Source organism: Gorilla gorilla, chromosome 5 (genome assembly GCF_029281585.2).
Source record: "Gorilla gorilla gorilla isolate KB3781 chromosome 5, NHGRI_mGorGor1-v2.1_pri, whole genome shotgun sequence".
In the NCBI taxonomy this organism is placed as follows: domain Eukaryota; kingdom Metazoa; phylum Chordata; class Mammalia; order Primates; family Hominidae; genus Gorilla; species Gorilla gorilla.
In genome coordinates this window covers 61,310,073-61,327,450 of record NC_073229.2, presented here as the reverse complement: position 1 = coordinate 61,327,450, position 17,378 = coordinate 61,310,073, and the positions used below count along the sequence as shown (strand labels likewise).

General features: G+C 48.5%; 3 protein-coding genes across 5 annotated transcripts in view; 2 read left to right on the top strand and 1 right to left on the bottom strand.

Moving 5' to 3' along the window:
- XPO5 (exportin 5) overlaps nucleotides 1-6,857 on the top strand; it is a 53,893-nt gene extending 47,036 nt beyond the window's left edge. The window contains exons 24-32 of the mRNA XM_031011991.2: nucleotides 259-356; nucleotides 979-1,025; nucleotides 1,447-1,544; nucleotides 2,431-2,493; nucleotides 3,267-3,349; nucleotides 3,975-4,082; nucleotides 4,221-4,358; nucleotides 4,554-4,718; nucleotides 5,185-6,857. Coding sequence (XP_030867851.1) covers nucleotides 259-356; nucleotides 979-1,025; nucleotides 1,447-1,544; nucleotides 2,431-2,493; nucleotides 3,267-3,349; nucleotides 3,975-4,082; nucleotides 4,221-4,358; nucleotides 4,554-4,718; nucleotides 5,185-5,322 — 938 coding nt within the window. The 3' untranslated portion in view covers nucleotides 5,323-6,857. The remainder of the gene's footprint in view (nucleotides 1-258; nucleotides 357-978; nucleotides 1,026-1,446; nucleotides 1,545-2,430; nucleotides 2,494-3,266; nucleotides 3,350-3,974; nucleotides 4,083-4,220; nucleotides 4,359-4,553; nucleotides 4,719-5,184) is intronic.
- The window catches only part of POLR1C (RNA polymerase I and III subunit C), a 21,826-nt gene extending 9,714 nt beyond the window's left edge, over nucleotides 1-12,112 (bottom strand). The window contains exons 1-9 of one of the 2 annotated variants that reach the window (XM_004044079.3): nucleotides 12,011-12,112; nucleotides 11,812-11,883; nucleotides 9,744-9,851; nucleotides 9,346-9,478; nucleotides 8,999-9,118; nucleotides 8,757-8,909; nucleotides 8,410-8,559; nucleotides 8,136-8,252; nucleotides 7,676-8,007 (exon numbers count right to left, since the gene is read on the bottom strand). In XM_004044079.3, the coding sequence (XP_004044127.1) occupies nucleotides 7,889-8,007; nucleotides 8,136-8,252; nucleotides 8,410-8,559; nucleotides 8,757-8,909; nucleotides 8,999-9,118; nucleotides 9,346-9,478; nucleotides 9,744-9,851; nucleotides 11,812-11,883; nucleotides 12,011-12,079 (1,041 nt within the window). In that variant the 5' untranslated portion in view covers nucleotides 12,080-12,112 and the 3' untranslated portion in view covers nucleotides 7,676-7,888. Of the gene's footprint in view, nucleotides 1-7,675; nucleotides 8,008-8,135; nucleotides 8,253-8,409; nucleotides 8,560-8,756; nucleotides 8,910-8,998; nucleotides 9,119-9,345; nucleotides 9,479-9,743; nucleotides 9,852-11,811; nucleotides 11,884-12,010 lie in introns of those variants that run through there. The other variant, XM_055389720.2, reaches the window with a different exon arrangement.
- Nucleotides 12,110-17,378, top strand: YIPF3 (Yip1 domain family member 3). Of its 2 annotated transcripts, none has more exons than XM_004044078.4 (9): nucleotides 12,110-12,468; nucleotides 13,100-13,306; nucleotides 13,494-13,600; nucleotides 15,572-15,617; nucleotides 15,754-15,846; nucleotides 16,005-16,136; nucleotides 16,331-16,444; nucleotides 16,642-16,765; nucleotides 16,890-17,378. In XM_004044078.4, exons 1-9 carry the CDS (start codon nucleotides 12,388-12,390, stop codon nucleotides 17,036-17,038), a joined length of 1,053 nt encoding a protein of 350 aa, XP_004044126.1. In that variant the 5' UTR covers nucleotides 12,110-12,387; the 3' UTR covers nucleotides 17,039-17,378. The 2 variants fall into 2 exon arrangements, with proteins under 2 accessions (XP_004044126.1, XP_063563228.1); XM_063707158.1 differs by having other exon boundaries at nucleotides 12,244-12,468; nucleotides 13,008-13,306.

Here is a 17,378-nt window from a genome sequence, read left to right as displayed (position 1 = left end):
ATTCCTACTTTTTGGGCCGGTGACCATAATGTGCAGCCTGACGGAAATGCAGCTAAACTAAGAGTATAATGGAATTCAATATCAATGCCATTTAGGATTTTAGGAAAAGAACTTTAAGATTTTTTCACTGTTAACACAGGATATTTTTGACATCTGGCAAATCCTTTAGGGATTGATTCTGCCCAGGGGTGCAACCCACCACCTGGCAGGTGAGAGATGTGTGCCTATGCACTAAAATTTCTTAACTTGTTGCAGCACGGGTCTTTGTAAAGCCTCTGGTGCTCTTCTGTCCCCCAGAGCACTATGAAGCCCTGGTATCCCCCATCCTCGGACCTCTTTTCACCTACCTCCATATGGTAAGAGATAAGTCAGGAACAGGAAGCAAAGAGTACTATTAAGGCCTCTGGCCATTTCTGAGCTTTGCAAGTCAGGAGCTCCTAGAAGTGTTGTCTACTAGCCCTGCCAGACTGGCTGAGCAGAGCTTCTACCCTAGCTGACTATCCTTGCTGTAGGATCGAGCAGCCCCCAAAGAACTAAACTGATTTAATTGCCACAAGACAGCTTCAGTTGCAGATTCTGCTCCTAACCTCCTGTTAACTGAGGAGAGGTAAAAAGAGGAATGCTTGCTCACAGACCCTTGCCAGGAATGCTGGGTCTGTTATCCTTACTCTAGAATTAAGCAGGGGGACCAGCTGGGTGGAGAACAGGTATGTCTAGAGACCCAGGAATTCTAAAAATGTTGTTAATTCTTTCCAAGCAAAGAGGTGTTTGAGATACCACCTTCATCAGGGATGTGGGATAGGTTACAGAAACCATAGATGTTTTTTTTAACCTTGTGGTGTGGAGTCTACAGAGGTTGTCATTGATGCCTAGAATCATCCTTGGCTAATTTTAATCATGAAGTGGACTTGACTTTAGATATTATGTGTTCCAATCCTTTCCCCAATTCTAGCATTTATTTCCTTTGTGTTTTCCCAGAGGCTTTCTCAGAAATGGCAAGTTATCAACCAAAGGAGCCTGCTGTGGTAAGGGATACCTACCCACTCTTCTTGGTGGATGAGCTGGCAGCCAGGTTTGGGGTGGGAAAAGGAAGCGGGCAGGAATTCTGCTGTCCCAGGGTAGAAGTGCAGTAGGTTGTAGTCAGCCTAGGTGATACATGGCTTGTCTGGACAGCCTGTTACCAGCAGGCAGACTCTGAGATCCAGCCTTCATAGGGGCTACTGTTACCTTACTCACTTATTTTGATTCTGTAATGTCTATCCAACTGGACAGAGTCACTAGTAATAATGTCCTTCAGTGGATCACTGCTGTGCATTCCCAACTTTTGCATAAAACGAAGACCCAAAGGAGAAGAAAGTGGTCAGAGAGAGTCTGATTAGGGTCGCTGCTTTCCTTGTCCTTCCTTTTCTGCACTCCTGTGGAACTTGGCCCCCTGGTTTTCTGCAGTGGAGAAGACGAGGCTGCAGATGAAAACCCAGAGTCTCAAGAGATGCTGGAGGAGCAACTGGTGAGGATGTTAACCCGAGAAGTCATGGACCTAATCAGTAAGTGGCATGTCGAAACTGGGGCTATAGAGAATTTTCCTGGAAGAAGAGCTGGTCGCTCAGCCAACTCCATGAAGGCCTGACTAATGCAAAGGATTCATGTTTGCGGCGGGCATGGTGGATTGCGAGGTCAAAAGATCAAGACCATCCTGGCCAACATGGTGAAACCCTGTCTCTACTAGTAATACAAAAATTAGCTGGGCGTAGTGGCACGCACGCCTGTAGTCCCAGCTACTCAGGAGGCTGAGGTAGGAGAATCGCTTGAACCCAGGAGGCGGAGGCTGCAGTGAGCCGAAATCACGCCACTGCACTCCAGCCTGGCGAAAGAGTGAAACTCCGTCTCAAAAAAAAAGTTCATGTTTGTAGCAACACTGACAGATCCAAAAGAAATAACTAGATAGAAGCAAGGCAGTCCTTAAGTCAACCTAAGGATACTTTATGAATTGCAAGCTGAATATGGGGAAACAAAAATAGCAGAAGGAATTTGGATTCATTAGGAATAACTTCCTAGTTTTGTCAAAATAGGGAAATGTTTTAAATTCTTGGACATGGAGGCTGTTAATTTTCTTTTTATTTTTACTGTGTCATTTTGTTTGTTTGAGATTCAAAGTAGACCAGGGATGTATCAAGCATCCTTTCCTAGTCACTCACTCTCAGAGAATTCTGTAATTTTCTCTCAGCTAGTTGAACTTGAAGGACCAAAACAGTTCGGTCATCAGAATGCCTCTATTTCTATTGGTGAAGCTAATTCTTGTGCCTTGGACAGTACCCCCATCTTCCTCCTTCCTCACCTGGCCAGAGACAGGTTGGGATCAGTGGGCCTGAGGTGGCTGTTGTGGTAGTATATACCCACCCTTCACCTAGTAACCCTGCTTTCTTGCTTTAGCGGTTTGCTGTGTTTCAAAGAAGGGTGCTGACCACAGTAGTGCTCCCCCAGCAGATGGAGACGGTAAGTGAGCCTGTGAGACCTTGGAGTTCTGCTCTTAGCCGCCTAAATACTGTTCCTTCTGAACCAGGTCAGTTTCCTTGCAGTCTGGTGAGAAGACACCCTACATGTAGTTATCATCTCTGGACCAGCTCTCTTGCTGTGTGCCTCCATCATACTCCCACCTCCAAGCCTTTGCACTCGCTGTTTCCTCTGTCTCAGATGATTTCCTCCCAACCATACATGTGATCTTTTCTCCTGCTTCATTCCAATGTCACCTCTTCCCAGAGATCGTCCATGACCAACCTATCAAAAATGGCAACCCCAGCTACTCTGTATTCCTCTGCTTTATTCTTCTTCATAGCAGTTGTCACTACCCAACATTATGTTTTTATTTATGTATTCCTTTCTTACCTATCTCCCATGTTAGAATGTAAACTCCCATCAGGGAAGGGACCTATTGTCCTATAACTTTTATCCCCAGTAACTAAATCAGTGTCTGGTAGAAAGGATGCTCAAATATTTGTCCAACAACAAAGTAACTTCCGTATTTGCAGCATTTTATGTTTCTGCCTAGAAGCTCCCATTTCCCTCATGTACAGCTTGAGTGCATCTCTAGAAGATCAGCCATGGGCATGGGCCATTATTATGTGGAGGTGGGAGGGCTCCTAGTACTACTTAGCCACCACTTAGCCTAGAACACTCAGCTTTGCTTTGTTTTTTGCGCTTCTGTCAGAACAAGATATTCTTCTCTGTTCTGAAAGGATGGAGCTTAACATTCTACTCTCTGATAACAGATGAAGAAATGATGGCCACAGAGGTCACCCCCTCAGCTATGGCAGAGCTTACAGACCTGGGCAAATGTCTGATGAAGCATGAGGTGGGTAGAAGGAGCAGGTGATACCTTTACTCTTTGCCCAGGTGGGGAGTCACCTTTTACTTTTCTTGCTCTATGGTGCTATCAAGAGTTTTTTGTAATACTCCTTTGTTACATAAGTTCCTGGTTCCAAAGGCCCTAGAAAAAAACGAGGGAAAAGGTGCAATGCCATGGTGTCTCCCATACCAGCATAGGCAGGAGCTCTCAGGAAAACACATAGTAGGCACACTGATGTAGATCCCTAGTGTTTAGCCTCCCCAAGCCAGGCCTGAGCTTTGTCTCCATCCTACACATACAGGTTTTCTCACATTTTGATTTTTTGACTGGCAATACACAAAAATAGAGGAAGTAAACTCACTTCTTTTATTTTTCCTGCTTAGCTATTTAAAACTCCAGCTCCTAAGCCAGGCATGGTGGCACACACCTGTAGTCCCAGCTATTCGGGAGGCTTAGATGGGAGAATAGCTTGAGCCCAGGAGTTCAAGACCAGCCTGGGCAACAAAACAAACCCATCTTTAGAGGGGGGGAGGAAAAAAAAAAAAAAACCCTCCGGCTCCTGATGTGTAATAATCATCAGAGAAAATTGTGCTGCTTTTCCCATTGTAACTCTTCATCTTTTCCTGTTCAGGATGTTTGTACAGCGCTATTAATTACAGCCTTCAATTCCCTGGCCTGGAAAGATACTCTGTCCTGCCAGAGGACAACCTCACAGCTCTGCTGGCCTCTCCTCAAACAAGTATGGTTATTCACCCCTTTTCCCTGCCCCTCATGGAAGGTTTGGGTCATGCAGACTGACTAAATCATTCAGAAGAACTGGGGTGCTGAGGCTTTGAGAGAGGCCCCCTGTGGCCCTAAAGCACAGTTGTCTCCCCAGGTGCTGTCAGGGACACTGCTCGCAGATGCAGTTACGTGGCTTTTCACCAGTGTGCTGAAAGGCTTACAGATGCACGGGCAGCACGACGGGTGCATGGCTTCCCTGGTCCATCTGGCCTTCCAGATATACGAGGCACTGGTGAGTGGGGAAAGCATGGGGGAAGGATGGCTGCAGCTTCATCACTCAGTCTGCTCCTAGTCTCTTGGGCCTTATCCTAAATTCAGGCACCTGCCAAATTGCTGGTGCAATCTCTGAGAAATGGGTGTGGCAGGAAATGGGGAGGGTGGCAATATCCAAACCTACATCCAGTAAGTTTATCCCTGCTGATATCAGCGCCCCAGGTACCTGGAGATAAGAGCTGTAATGGAGCAAATCCCTGAAATACAGAAGGACTCACTGGACCAGTTTGACTGCAAGCTTTTAAACCCCTCCCTGCAGAAAGTGGCTGACAAGCGCCGAAAGGACCAATTCAAACGCCTCATTGCTGGTTGCATTGGGGTAGGTCATGCACCTTCATTAGTGCTCCCAACCCCCTTCTTAAATCATGTGTATGGGCAAACCATAAACCAGCTGTAGTTATTGACCATTATGGTGAGTTTTTTTTTTTTTTTTTTTTTGAGATGGGGTTTCACTCTTGTTGCCCAGGCTGGAGTGCAGTGGTGCGATCTCAGCTCACCACAACCTCCGCCTCCCAGATTCAAACGATTCTCCTGCCTCAGCCTCCCAAGTAGCTGGGATTACGGGCATGCACCACCACGTCTGGCTAATTTTTTGTATTTTTAGTAGAGACGGGGTTTCTCCATGTTGGTCAGGCTGGTCTTGAACTCCTGACCTCAGGTGATCCACCCGCCTTGGCCTCCCAAAAGTGTTGAGATTACAGGCGCGAGCCACTGCGCCGGGCCAAGAGAATCTTTAACTACTACTGAGGGCCCAGCATTAATTCTTTCTCATTTGTTTTCCACAGAAACCCTTGGGAGAGCAGTTCCGAAAAGAAGTTCACATTAAGAATCTTCCCTCACTTTTCAAAAAAACAAAGCCAATGCTGGAGACGGAGGTGCTGGACAATGATGGGGGTGGCCTGGCCACCATCTTTGAACCCTGAATCAAGCTTTTGGGCATCCTTCCTCGGCCTTTCTTGTCATCTCTTCTTTCCCTTTGTAGCTAATCTCTAGGCCCTTCTTGCACTGCCACCTCACTTTCCACCACTGTCAGCCTGGAAAGAGATCCAGGTCTGGAGCTGGAGAGAACAGGCCCTGTGCAGGACCAGAAGTAATTATACTAAAGTATCAAGAAAGGGAGTTAGGGCTTAAACTATTCTGTCTAGATGTCCCAGATAGTTCCCATTCTACTTGGAGATTTGGCTTTTCCAAGAAAAGCTAGAGCAGAGCAGCCCTTCTCCCACAAGCCCTCCCACCACCGTGCAGCCACATACCTGTACAGAATGGTAACTAAGGGTGCTGTGCCCAACCCTGCGACTAGCAAGGCTCGCAGCAAGAGCACAGCCCTCAACTACTTGTGCCAGAGTTTCTCTTGGACCACTCCAACTGCCACTGAGCCCTTTTGCTGCTGGGCTGGCAGGAAACTTTCCCCACTCCCTAAGGGGCATGTCTGGGTTAGGTGCTAAGTGCTGAAGAGAACTTGGTCAGTTCTCTCAACTTTGCTTTGGGCAAGAATCTGGTCACCTGATGGGATCCATGGTACAGGCTACTGCTAAACTTGGCACAGTATCAAGTATAGTACCTCCAAGTACCAGGGCTGGGCAGTCTTTAGTGCTAACATCCCCTTTAGAGTTCACACATCTTGCCCTTCCATGAATGACCCCTCAGTCTGGCCTCCCCAGCCTCAAGGTCCACTCAGGCACAAGAGCCACAGTACCCTAGATAGTGTCACATGACACCATTGTCATCCAAGGATAATACAGACCAACTAGGCTACATCTGTGATGAGCAGCTAGCAAAGCCGCTGGTCTTCTCCTAGGACTAAGTCCAGGTGCCTTCCACAATCTCATGGTCTTTCAGGTCCCTGGTTACTTTTCTCAAAGGCCATTTCCAAAAGAATACATGCCTTCGCATCACAACCTGTACTGTGAGTCCATTCTAGAGGTCACTGAAAGGCCCTGTAAACAGAGAGGACATGGATACGGGACCTGGCCCTGAGGTTATTACTGGCCGTAAGGCAGAGTTAATCCATACAGAAACCAGTGTGTCCGTGTGCTCTGCACAAAAACAGACCTGTTGTCCATCCAGTCCACTGACAAGAGGGTTTCCACGAGAGCCGAAGTGGACTGAAGCTACAGTTTTTAGCTGGTGCGGGCCACAGGCAGGGTCAGATTGAGAAGAAGCAAAGCTGGGGAAGCAGAAGTTGGAGTCTTGTGTTGCTCCCTCTTCCTGTGTGGTGCTCTGGGTTTCTGTGGATCGTGAAGGCGACCTCAAGAGTGTTTCCCTCCAAACCTGATAGCTGCCTATTCCTGTCTGGTTGGGGCTGTGGAGGGTGTAGTTGTATTTATTGCATTGTAATATTTTTAACATCCTGTGACTTCATGCTAGAAATTTTCTATTGTTTATAGAAACTTTTTGTAGAAACATTAACTCTAAAGCACATCTGCATGTCAGTAAAAATCTCAGTTTCGTACAGAAAGGGACCCATCTGCCTTTTTCAACCTAGTCTTAAAACCAGTGACATACTCCAGGGTTACTTCATGAGCACCCGGGACTAAAACAGGAAGAAATGTGACTGATGAATCTGGTTTTTCAAGCTTTCTGAAATGGTGTGCCAGTTAGAAAAGGATTTCTATTCCTGACATACCCAGACTAGGCAGCCCATACCATTCTCTCAGTGTCTTTCGTGTGTGGCTGCTGGGCCTGGCCCACAGGAATTGCTACTGTTCTTTGTTGGAGCTGTCAATAGCAACATGAACTTCCCTGGTAAACCAGGAGATAGGTGAAGTGGCACATTCACTCTAGCTTGAATGTTTTTCTAGGGTTTGGCTGTGCTCCCAGAAACCACCTTAATTTGCCAATTCTCAGGAGGTGTTCTTTCTGTTGTTTTTGAAACAGGGTCTCACTGTTACCCGGGCTGGAGTGCACATCTGATGTTCTTAATTGGTAAATGCTAAACCAGTTCTGAAGTGAGGCCCCCTGTTTTTCGTGGTGGCTCACACCTGTAATCCCAACATTTTGGGAGGCCCCAAGGCAGGCATATCACTTGAGGTCAGGAGTTTGACACCAGCCTGACCAACATGGTGAAACCCTGTCTCTACGAAAAGTACAAAAAATTAGACATAGCCAGGTGTGGTGGTGCACGCCTGTAGCATCAGCTAGTCTTGTCTCAGCCTCCTGAGAATTGCTTGAACCCAGGAGGAGGCTGCAGTGAGCCGAGATTGCACCACTGCACTCCAGCCTGGGCAACACAGTGAGACTGTCTCAAAAAACAAACTCAAAAGTAGTCTCAAAAAGTTTTTTTGTTTGGGTGAGTTTATTTACATCTAAGGCCTTATAAAGGCGTAAAAAGTCTCATTTTATGGCACATTTAACAAAATGTATTGATTAAAGCTGGAATTGTCCCAGAAAACTCAGGATCCCTAGTCACACTGGGCTCTCTGTTCAGCAGTCCTGTAGGGTGGGTCAGTCAGAACCCAAAGCTTCAGCTTGCCTCAGAAGCATCCAAACTCAGTCCATCTGAACCGCATCTAGTTCATCCAAGAAGCGCCGGCACTTCCCCATCAGTACTTTGATGGCTTCACTCACCAGCACATCTGGTGGCAACACCCCCGTTGACTCAACAGAGACTGGGGACCAAAGAGACACTTTAGGCAGGGCTTGCCTGTAAAACTTACTCATAAACTTCACATCTAGACTGGAAGGAAGCTGCAGCACCAAAGAGCACTGCCCACTCATCTCACCACTTCATACTCACAGATATAATGATCTCGAACCCGGGCAAGCCTCACAACCTTCTTTAGCTTCTCATTCCGGAAGATTTCTCTGCTGAAGGTATCCAGCCGGGGGTTGGCAACTCTGGCCACCTTTTTACCTAATGAGAACAAACCATGTTTTTTTATTCTTTTTTCTAATTTGCCACTTGGTAGCAAACCATGTTATACTTTTAGGAGCCCAGGGTTTTTATTTCTGTCACCTTCAAAGAAAATATAATTTAGGTCCTAACTTGAACAGCATCCCAAATACCATACCTTGGACTTCCTGCACCTCAATAACACCAGGTGAGAAGCACCTGCTCAACTCCTCAGCTGCCTCCCCTTCCACGGGCTCAAGCAGAGTGATGTCTGGCAGGAGCCTGTAACTGGCTGTTGCCACTGGTGAAAACTTGGCATGATCTTTGCCTGGAGAGGAAGAGGGAACATGCCTATAGGAAACCCTCCTAGGGTTAGGAAGAATACTCCTCCTAAGCTACTAACAGCAAAAGCACAACCCTCTTGGCTTTCTACCTGCCGGGAATATCTCAGCTGAGTTCCCTAGTCAGCTTGCCCCACTGCAACCGAACTATCCCCCTTCCCAGGAAGGCACACAGGGTTCTCACCAATGCCCTTGACACAGTGCATGAGCAGGTCAATTTCTTGGCCAGGCCGCAGCTGAGCGATGAGGATATCATCGTGCACTGGTCGGATAGTGCCCTCTGGAAAGAGATCAGCCTGGTTCCCCAGGGGGATCCATGTCATATGCCTGGTATACACTGGAGGAAAAACATGTCAGAAGATCTCAGTCCCTAAAACTAGCAGCTACCCACAGGTGGGGCCTCTTCCTCACCCTACCACTACTCACCTTTGTGGTTCACGTACAGTTCGTTGGGGTCAGAGGAATCTTTAGCAGCATGGGGGTTCCGAGTGCATCTGACTTGGAGACGAAACTGTAGAGTATCTATCTCTGTGCCTTCTTCATCTCCTGCACAAATGGAGGGAGCTCCTAAGAACTAGTAAACGTCTGAGTGCCAGCACTATGTTGAATGCTTTACATGTTTCCCATTTAATTATGGCAAACTTGGGAGACAAGGCAAGTGTTCTCACAGATGAAAGACACTGATGTACAAAGATAAGTAACTTACCCAACATCACAGTCAACCAGGATTTGAACCCAGATAGTCCACTTCTCCCAAAATTTCATTTTCTCACCTTGGTTCCGATACTCAAAAAGACGGGGATCAGCATGAATGGGAATGAGCCCCAGACGGTGAGCAAGAATCTCATCCTGAACAATGGATGTATTATTGTACACCAGGACCTTCTCCACAGCCATAGTTGGCACCTGCCCAAGGAAAAATAACCACTTATCTGCAAAAACCCAACAGATCCCCTACCTATCCCCGTAACCCCAACCTCCAGAGGTAGGGAGCTATCTCTCTTCCTAGAATGTTTAATGAAAAATTTACAAAGAATGAGAAGGTAAAATGGTCAGCAAAATTCCAGGAAAATTAAGGAGGGAAGGACAGCTTGAGACACTTAATTCTCCAAGTGAGGTGTCAGTGCAGTTCCCAAAGCAACTCCAGCCTTGTCACCATGCCTGCCAATACCTCAGCTAGCAGAATTCGTCGAAAAGCATTGGCAATGGCTGCGTCAATTCCCACCATGTCAAACTCCAGTGAGTTTTCATCCATGTGTACTACATCCACACGGAAATTCTAGAGGGACAGGAAAAACATTTAAGTGAAACCTGCTCTCTGTGTAATATCTCTTCATACCTCCCCCTTAGATAATTCCCTCAAGTATTATCCTCTCATCCAAAAACCTCCCTTTGCCCAAATGTCTCTTATTAAATATTCTATCTCGCCCAGTGTTTTAAGTTTCATGAAAAGTCTCCATTTTTGTCATCCATTCATTAAAACCCTATGCAATATGGCTTCCAACCAAACCATCCACAGAAGCTATTCTACTGAAGAACAGAAACTACCATAGTGCTTAGTCTTGTTGACACTACTCAGTCCTCTTACTAGACTTCTGTTATGCTTGGCATTGATTAAAAAACCCCCTCCTGGCCCGGCACAGTCGCTCACACCTGTAATCCCAGCACTCTGGGAGGCTAAGACGGGCAGATCACAAGGTCAGGAGTTTGAGACCAGCCTGGCCAGCATGGTGAAACCCCGTCTCTACTAAAAATACAAAAAATTAGCTGGGCATGGTGGCGCATGACTGTAGTCCCAGCTACTCGGGAGGGTGAGGCAGGAGAACTGCTTGAACCCGGGAGGCGGAGGTTGCAGTGAGCCAAGATCGCGCCACTGCACTCCAGCCTGGGACATAAGAGTGCCTCATGAAAAGCAAAGAAAAAAATCCCCTCCTTTTTTGAACTATTCCCCTGGTTTCTGAGCTCTGAGCTCCACTCTTCTTCCTTCTCTGATGATCGATTTCCACCCATCTCTAAATTTGCCAGGTTCTTGTCTCTCTCCCAGGTCACCTTAACTGTACTAACAGTTTTAGCAACTATCTGTTCTGACAACTCCCAAAATGTTATCTCACTTCTGATCTCATTTCAAGCATGCAGTCTTCTAGCCTGCTAGATTTCTCCACATGCAGAAAACAATGCATCATCATTCCCGCTCCCCAGACCCATTTCTCCTCTCAGTAAATGATACGACAATGCATCAAAGCAGTTCCCAAGCCAAAAAGTCATTTTATGCTACCCCCACAGCCTTTACCAAAGCAATCATAAATTTACCTTCTATTCTACCTTTGCTCTATTTCTACCATCAGTCTTAGTTAATGTCTTCAACCTCAGCTTCCCTTACAACAGATCTGCCTGCTCCATATGATCCTCCTCAAACTCATTCCCTCCCAGCCATCAAGGTTGCAAATCTCATCATGTCTGCTTAAGAACTATTTTCAATCTCCCTATCATCAACAGTGCCCAAGACACACTTCAACCTTGCCTACCACTCATGCCAGAACTACTTGGACATTCCTGGAGCACACTTCACACAAGCCATAATTTTTTTTCAAGCATTAACCTTTTTCATTGTTCATACTTTATTCCTTGTATCAACAGGTTAAAAAAGTAAAATTTTCCCAAGCACTGATTTACAGATCATGTTTATAAGCTGCACGCAAAGGTCAGTTGCCTAAACGGTAACATTCAGTAATCTATTTAAATGCAATTTTAACCCTTATTTTAAGCTAAGTGAAACAATACAAAAGACTAAATACACACAAAACCTGTATATCCTGAACTTCACTGACTTGAAACAAACCCTTCATAATTTAACTCCTGTTCTTTTTTACTTACCATTCAAGGCTCAATTGAGATGTCCCCTCCTCTTGAAATGTTAAGTACCTCTCCGCCCCTCTTCCTGGTCTCAGCGGAATGCTCCCCACCCCAACCCTGCCGTCTTCATCGCTATCAACCACCTTCACCATATTACACTAGATTCACTTGTTTATACACACCACTCCTCAACAAGACTGAACATCTTTGCAGAACTGGGTAGAAACCGTGTCTAATTTGGCCTGTAAACGGAGCGTCTAGCACATTGCTCAACAAACTTACAAACGGAGCGACCCCCAAGAGCAGCTTCTGAGACAGACACAGGCTGCTCAGACCACAGGGTCTGGCCTTCATAACCCTCCCCAGACAACTCCGGCCCCACTTACCTTCTCGAAGCGGTCCTGGTCCCAGGCATCATCATAACCGGAATAGTTACCGGGAAAGTCAGTAGTATGGACCTAGAGCAAAGGGACGAATTTGTCCACGAAGGGACAGTGAGCCCACGGCTATCCCCACGCCAATCCCAAGACCCATCCCTGTTCCGCTCTCATTCCTCCCGCCCGAGCTCAAGGCCACAAGGCTTACATTGCGAACCCCAAACTCCCCCAGAACCACGCGGCTCCGCATTTCCTCCACCGCCTGAGAAGCCGCCATCTTCAATCTCTCCACGAGACTAGAGGTTCTATCTCGCGCGTGCGTCCTAGTATCCCTGCTCCGTCTCCGTGGCAACCCGCCGCCTCCAGGAATCTTAAATATCGCGAGATTCCCCCCCCCCCCCCCCCCGGTCCACGTCCCCAGCTTCCGGAAGTTGGTTTTGTCCAAACATCCGGGCTTCTCCTTTTTGTGTTCCGGCCGATCCCACCTCTCCTCGAACCTGGACGTCTACCTCCCGGAGGCCCACATCTTGCCCACTCCGCGCGCGGGGCTAGCGCGGGCTTCAGCGACGGGAGCCCTCAAGGGACATGGCAACTACAGCGGCGCCGGCGGGCGGCGCCCGAAATGGAGCTGGCCCGGAATGGGGAGGGTTCGAAGAAAACATCCAGGTAATGGCCCCAAGGCACCAGCTGCCAGCAACCGGAGGGCCGGCGATGTCCAGAAGTGTCTTGGGGATTCCCCCTCTGGGCCTGGAAGTCCGCTCCATTTACAAAACTCTCTTCTTTGGGTCTTCGTGCACACTAAAGTCAGTGGGATTAACATTGACCTGAAAGGGCCAGACTAGTACTCCAGCCTGAGGATCTCGGGTTTCAGGGCCCGCCCGAGGCATTAGGAAGAAGGTATTCTTGGAACAAGTTAGGAGGTTGGTCGGGGTCAGGCATGGAGTGGGGTTGGGTGGGATTCACTGGCATTCGCTGAAAACATACTATGTGTATAGTTTTGTTTGGGGCTTAGGAAAGAAGGAAATGGGCACTTTTTCAGCCTTTTAGTCTTTGATAGGTAACGTAGGAGAAAGACATGAATGGAAGACTAGTAGGTTTCCCAGGCTAGAAAAGATAGCCAAAGCTAGAAACCAGGCGTTCTGAGAGCATATGAGGGGGAATGGAGTGGCATGATCTGTAGTGATTCCAAGCCGTATCCTCAGCAGTGGAAGAACAAAGCCCTAAACCCTGGGATGAGCGGAGGACTTAATGGATGGAACAGAAAAGTCCTGCACTCTAGGAGCCATTGTCTTCACAGGGCGGAGGCTCAGCTGTGATTGACATGGAGAACATGGATGATACCTCAGGCTCTAGCTTCGAGGATATGGGTGAGCTGCATCAGCGCCTGCGCGAGGAAGAAGTAGACGCTGATGCAGCTGATGCAGCTGCTGCTGAAGAGGAGGATGGAGAGTTCCTGGGCATGAAGGGCTTTAAGGGACAGCTGAGCCGGCAGGTGGCTGATCAGGTAAGCAAGATTGAATCCTCTGCAGGTAGAAAAGTAGACCTAGGTATGTCCCGTGTTCTGGAATTGGTGTTGGTGATGTTCGCCCCAGGTTGTCCAGTTAGAACCATGTAGAAATCAAACGGAAAATAGGCAACAGGATCTAGAACCAACAGTACCACAATACCTATGCCCATCTTCCTTACTTCAGATGTGGCAGGCTGGGAAAAGACAAGCCTCCAGGGCCTTCAGCTTGTACGCCAACATCGACATCCTCAGACCCTACTTTGATGTGGAGCCTGCTCAGGTGCGAAGCAGGTGAGGAGCCTTCTCTTGAAGAAGCTTCCCTCCTAACACCTAGTCCTTCATGCACACTACAATCAGATTTCAAGCCCTGGGCTCTGGTGGGCTCCCCGTCTTCATGACCCCATCACCTCTCATCACTGCACCTGTCACTGAAACAAGTAATAATAGCACACCATCTTCCTCTTCTTTTCCATCTAACTGACTACTCATCTTCCCTCAAAACCTACCTCAGATGTCACTTCCTCTGTTCCACATTCCTCAATCCCATCCCCAGTTTGTTCTCTCCTGGTGTTCCTATAGAACTCTGTGCTTGCCAGCCGGGCATGGTGGCTCACGCCTGGAATCCCAGCACTTTGGGAGGCCGAGGTGGGCGGATCACAAGGTCAGGAGATCGAGACCATCCTGGCTAACACGGTGAAACCCTGTCTCTACTAAAAATGCAAAAAAAATTAGCCGGGCATGGTGGCGGGTGCCTGTAGTCCCAGCTACTCGGGAGGCTGAGGCAGGAGAATGGCATGAACCTGGGAGGCGGAGGCGGAGCTTGCAGTGAGCCGAGATCGTGCCACTGCACTTCAGCCTGAGCAACAGAGTGAGACTCCATCTCAAAAAAAAAAAAAAAAAAGAACTCTGCGCTTGCCTCTAATAGACAGCACTTCACCACTGCTATCCTTTCTTATTCCTGGAATCTTCCTTCCAGAGACCAACAGCATCTCAAAAGCAGGCTCTGTCTTGTTTATCTTTTTATTCCCAGCACCAGAACAGTCTCAGAATCAAAATATCAGGGCATAGTTTTTGAGTGACTTTTCAAGAACTAGATTTAATCCTGGCTTGGTTTTTTTGTTCATCCTTTAATCAATGCTAATCAAATACCCAGGACCACTCAGCAAGTATTTATTAAGCATTTGCTCTGTGCCAGACGCTAAACTAATCGTATCTGGTTCAGTGGTGAAGATAGATGGGAGCCTTGCTCTTGAGTGCAGTTACAGTACAGTACTCATTCTATGATGGGGCACACAGGAGGGATATGTGAGCCAAAGCAGGTTGGTGGGTGGGACAGGACAAGTTTCCCAGAGGAAGTAAAATCTAGCTAAAATCCCAGGTATGATTAGGAGCTAGCCACTTGAGAGAAGAGGGAAGTGACTAAATTTTCATACCACTTCACGTATATTTTTCAAGAAAATACTCGAAAGTGCCTGGAGGCACAGATAAGCAGGAAGAGGAGGCGGTTTTACTATTCCCTCAGTAACACCTTTCATTCTAAACTTTCCATCTAGCCGGCTAGACTTTTCCCAGGGCTTCCCCATTACAGCCCTGAATTCTGGGTACTCTCTGCTGAGGTCTGCCTGTCTTGTTGTGTCTTTGTTTTGTTTTGTTTTGAGATGGAGTCGCACTCTGTCACCCAGGCTGGAGTGCAGTGGCGCGATCTCGGTTCACTGCAACCTCCGCTTCCCGGGTTCAAGCAATTATCCTGCCTCAGCCTCCTGAGTAGCTGGGACTACAGGCGCCCGCCACCATGCCCAGCTAATTTTTTGTATTTTTCGTAGAGACAGGGTTTCACCATATTGGCCAGGCTGGCCTCAAACTCCTGACCTTGTGATCTGCCTGCCTCGGCCTCCCAAAGTGCTGGGATTACAGGCGTGAGCCACCGCGCCCAGCCTGCCTGTCTTTTCAAGGGGAGGAGGCAGACAGATACATGGTTGGGCCCTCCTTCAAGGCCCAGTAGGGCTGAGTTCTCAATATAGCTGCTGTTTCAGTCAGCTAAGTTTCAGAGGGTTGTCCTTCCTGGAAGTAACTTTAGGGGCAAGGAAATGATTTCCTCATTCCCTATCTGTCTTTACTACCCTGTTCTACCGTGTCATCTAACATGTCTTCTAGGCCAGGCCCCATTCCCTGGAGTTAGAGATGAATAAAATTCAGGCCTTGCCCTCCAGAACCTCATGGCCTTGTGCTGCTTTTGCTTTAATCTCTCCTCTCCTCTCCCAGGCTCCTGGAGTCCATGATCCCTATCAAGATGGTCAATTTCCCCCAGGTGAATAGAGGGTGGCATGTCTGGAGAGCCGGGGGAAGCACCAGGGCAGAGGGTGGGACCACCAGGCAAATCCTGGGAAGCCATAAACAGATGAGCTGTTGTACCCTCCAGCCTGAATGAATTGGTATATTGACAGAAAATTGCAGGTGAACTCTATGGACCTCTCATGCTGGTCTTCACTCTGGTTGCTATCCTACTCCATGGGATGAAGACGTCTGACACTATTATCGTAAGCAGGACAGACAACTTTGGGGGGGTGGCTGCACTAGGTTGAAAGCTGCCTGAGGATACGATGGTGGAGTGAGACAGGAACAGCCCCTGCGGAAGGCCCTAGGTGAGGCTGAGATCAGAGGCCTCCTAGGACTAAATAGAGCCTTCATCCCACAGCGGGAGGGCACCCTGATGGGCACAGCCATTGGCACCTGCTTCGGCTACTGGCTGGGAGTCTCATCCTTCATTTACTTCCTTGCCTACCTGTGCAACGCCCAGATCACCATGCTGCAGATGTTGGCACTGCTGGTAAGGAGCCAGGTGTGGTGGGCAAGAGTGATGTTAAAAAGAGTAGCCAGGCCTTGGTCGGCATCTGTCCTGGGGCCCCAAAGCCTGGAATGGGAGGAGTAGGCCAATGGACCATGTGTTTCCCAGGGTCCCCATGAGGGGCCAGAAAGCAGCCCAACCTGAATGATTTTCTTCTCCACCATCCTCCTTCCCAGGGCTATGGCCTCTTTGGGCACTGCATTGTCCTGTTCATCACCTATAATATCCACCTCCACGCCCTCTTCTACCTCTTCTGGCTGTTGGTGGGTGGACTGTCCACACTGCGCATGGTAAGCTGGGCAAGAGGCTTCCAGGGGTGGGCTGTCCTCCCAGGGAGTTGGGGAAGACAGCCTGGAGCTGTCCATCTCACAAAGAGCCCTAAATGGGAGGGAAGAGCCCAAAGATGGTTCTGCCCTGGGTGGGGGTGTCTTGTCCCCACTCCTCACTTTGGAGCCAGGCCCTTTGAGCTGTATTCTCATGGCCCTAGGTAGCAGTGTTGGTGTCTCGGACCGTGGGCCCCACACAGCGGCTGCTCCTCTGTGGCACCCTGGCTGCCCTACACATGCTCTTCCTGCTCTATCTGCATTTTGCCTACCACAAAGTGGTAGAGGGTAAGTGGCAGGAAGGTCTGGGTGGGGGAGAATGGGAAAGCAGCTGCCTAGAGCAAGAAGCTAGATATGATGGCCGGTGGGCTGGGCCCATCTGACCCTCGCTCACCTTCCATCTTCCTTCCAGGGATCCTGGACACACTGGAGGGCCCCAACATCCCGCCCATCCAGAGGGTCCCCAGAGACATCCCTGCCATGCTCCCTGCTGCTCGGCTTCCCACCACCGTCCTCAACGCCACAGCCAAAGCTGTTGCGGTGACCCTGCAGTCACACTGACCCCACCTGAAATTCTTGGCCAGTCCTCTTTCCCGCAGCTGCAGAGAGGAGGAAGACTATTAAAGGACAGTCCTGATGACATGTTTCGTAGATGGGGTTTGCAGCTGCCACTGAGCTGTAGCTGCGTAAGTACTTCCTTGATGCCTGTCGGCACTTCTGAAAGGCACAAGGCCAAGAACTCCTGGCCAGGACTGCAAGGCTCTGCAGCCAATGCAGAAAATGGGTCAGCTCCTTTGAGAACCCCTCACCACCTACCCCTTCCTTCCTCTTTATCTCTCCCACATTGTCTTGCTAAATATAGACTTGGTAATTAAAATGTTGATTGAAGTCTGGAACTGCA

Excerpts from the sequence above, each read along its gene's own strand:
- YIPF3 (XM_004044078.4), top strand. The coding sequence starts at position 12,388 with ATGGCAACTACAGCGGCGCCGGCGGGCGGCGCCCGAAATGGAGCTGGC. Across the intron at positions 12,469-13,099 it reads GGTTCGAAGAAAACATCCAG|GGCGGAGGCTCAGCTGTGAT; the intron begins GTAATGGCCCCA and ends TTGTCTTCACAG. Across the intron at positions 13,307-13,493 it reads GCCGGCAGGTGGCTGATCAG|ATGTGGCAGGCTGGGAAAAG; the intron begins GTAAGCAAGATT and ends TCCTTACTTCAG.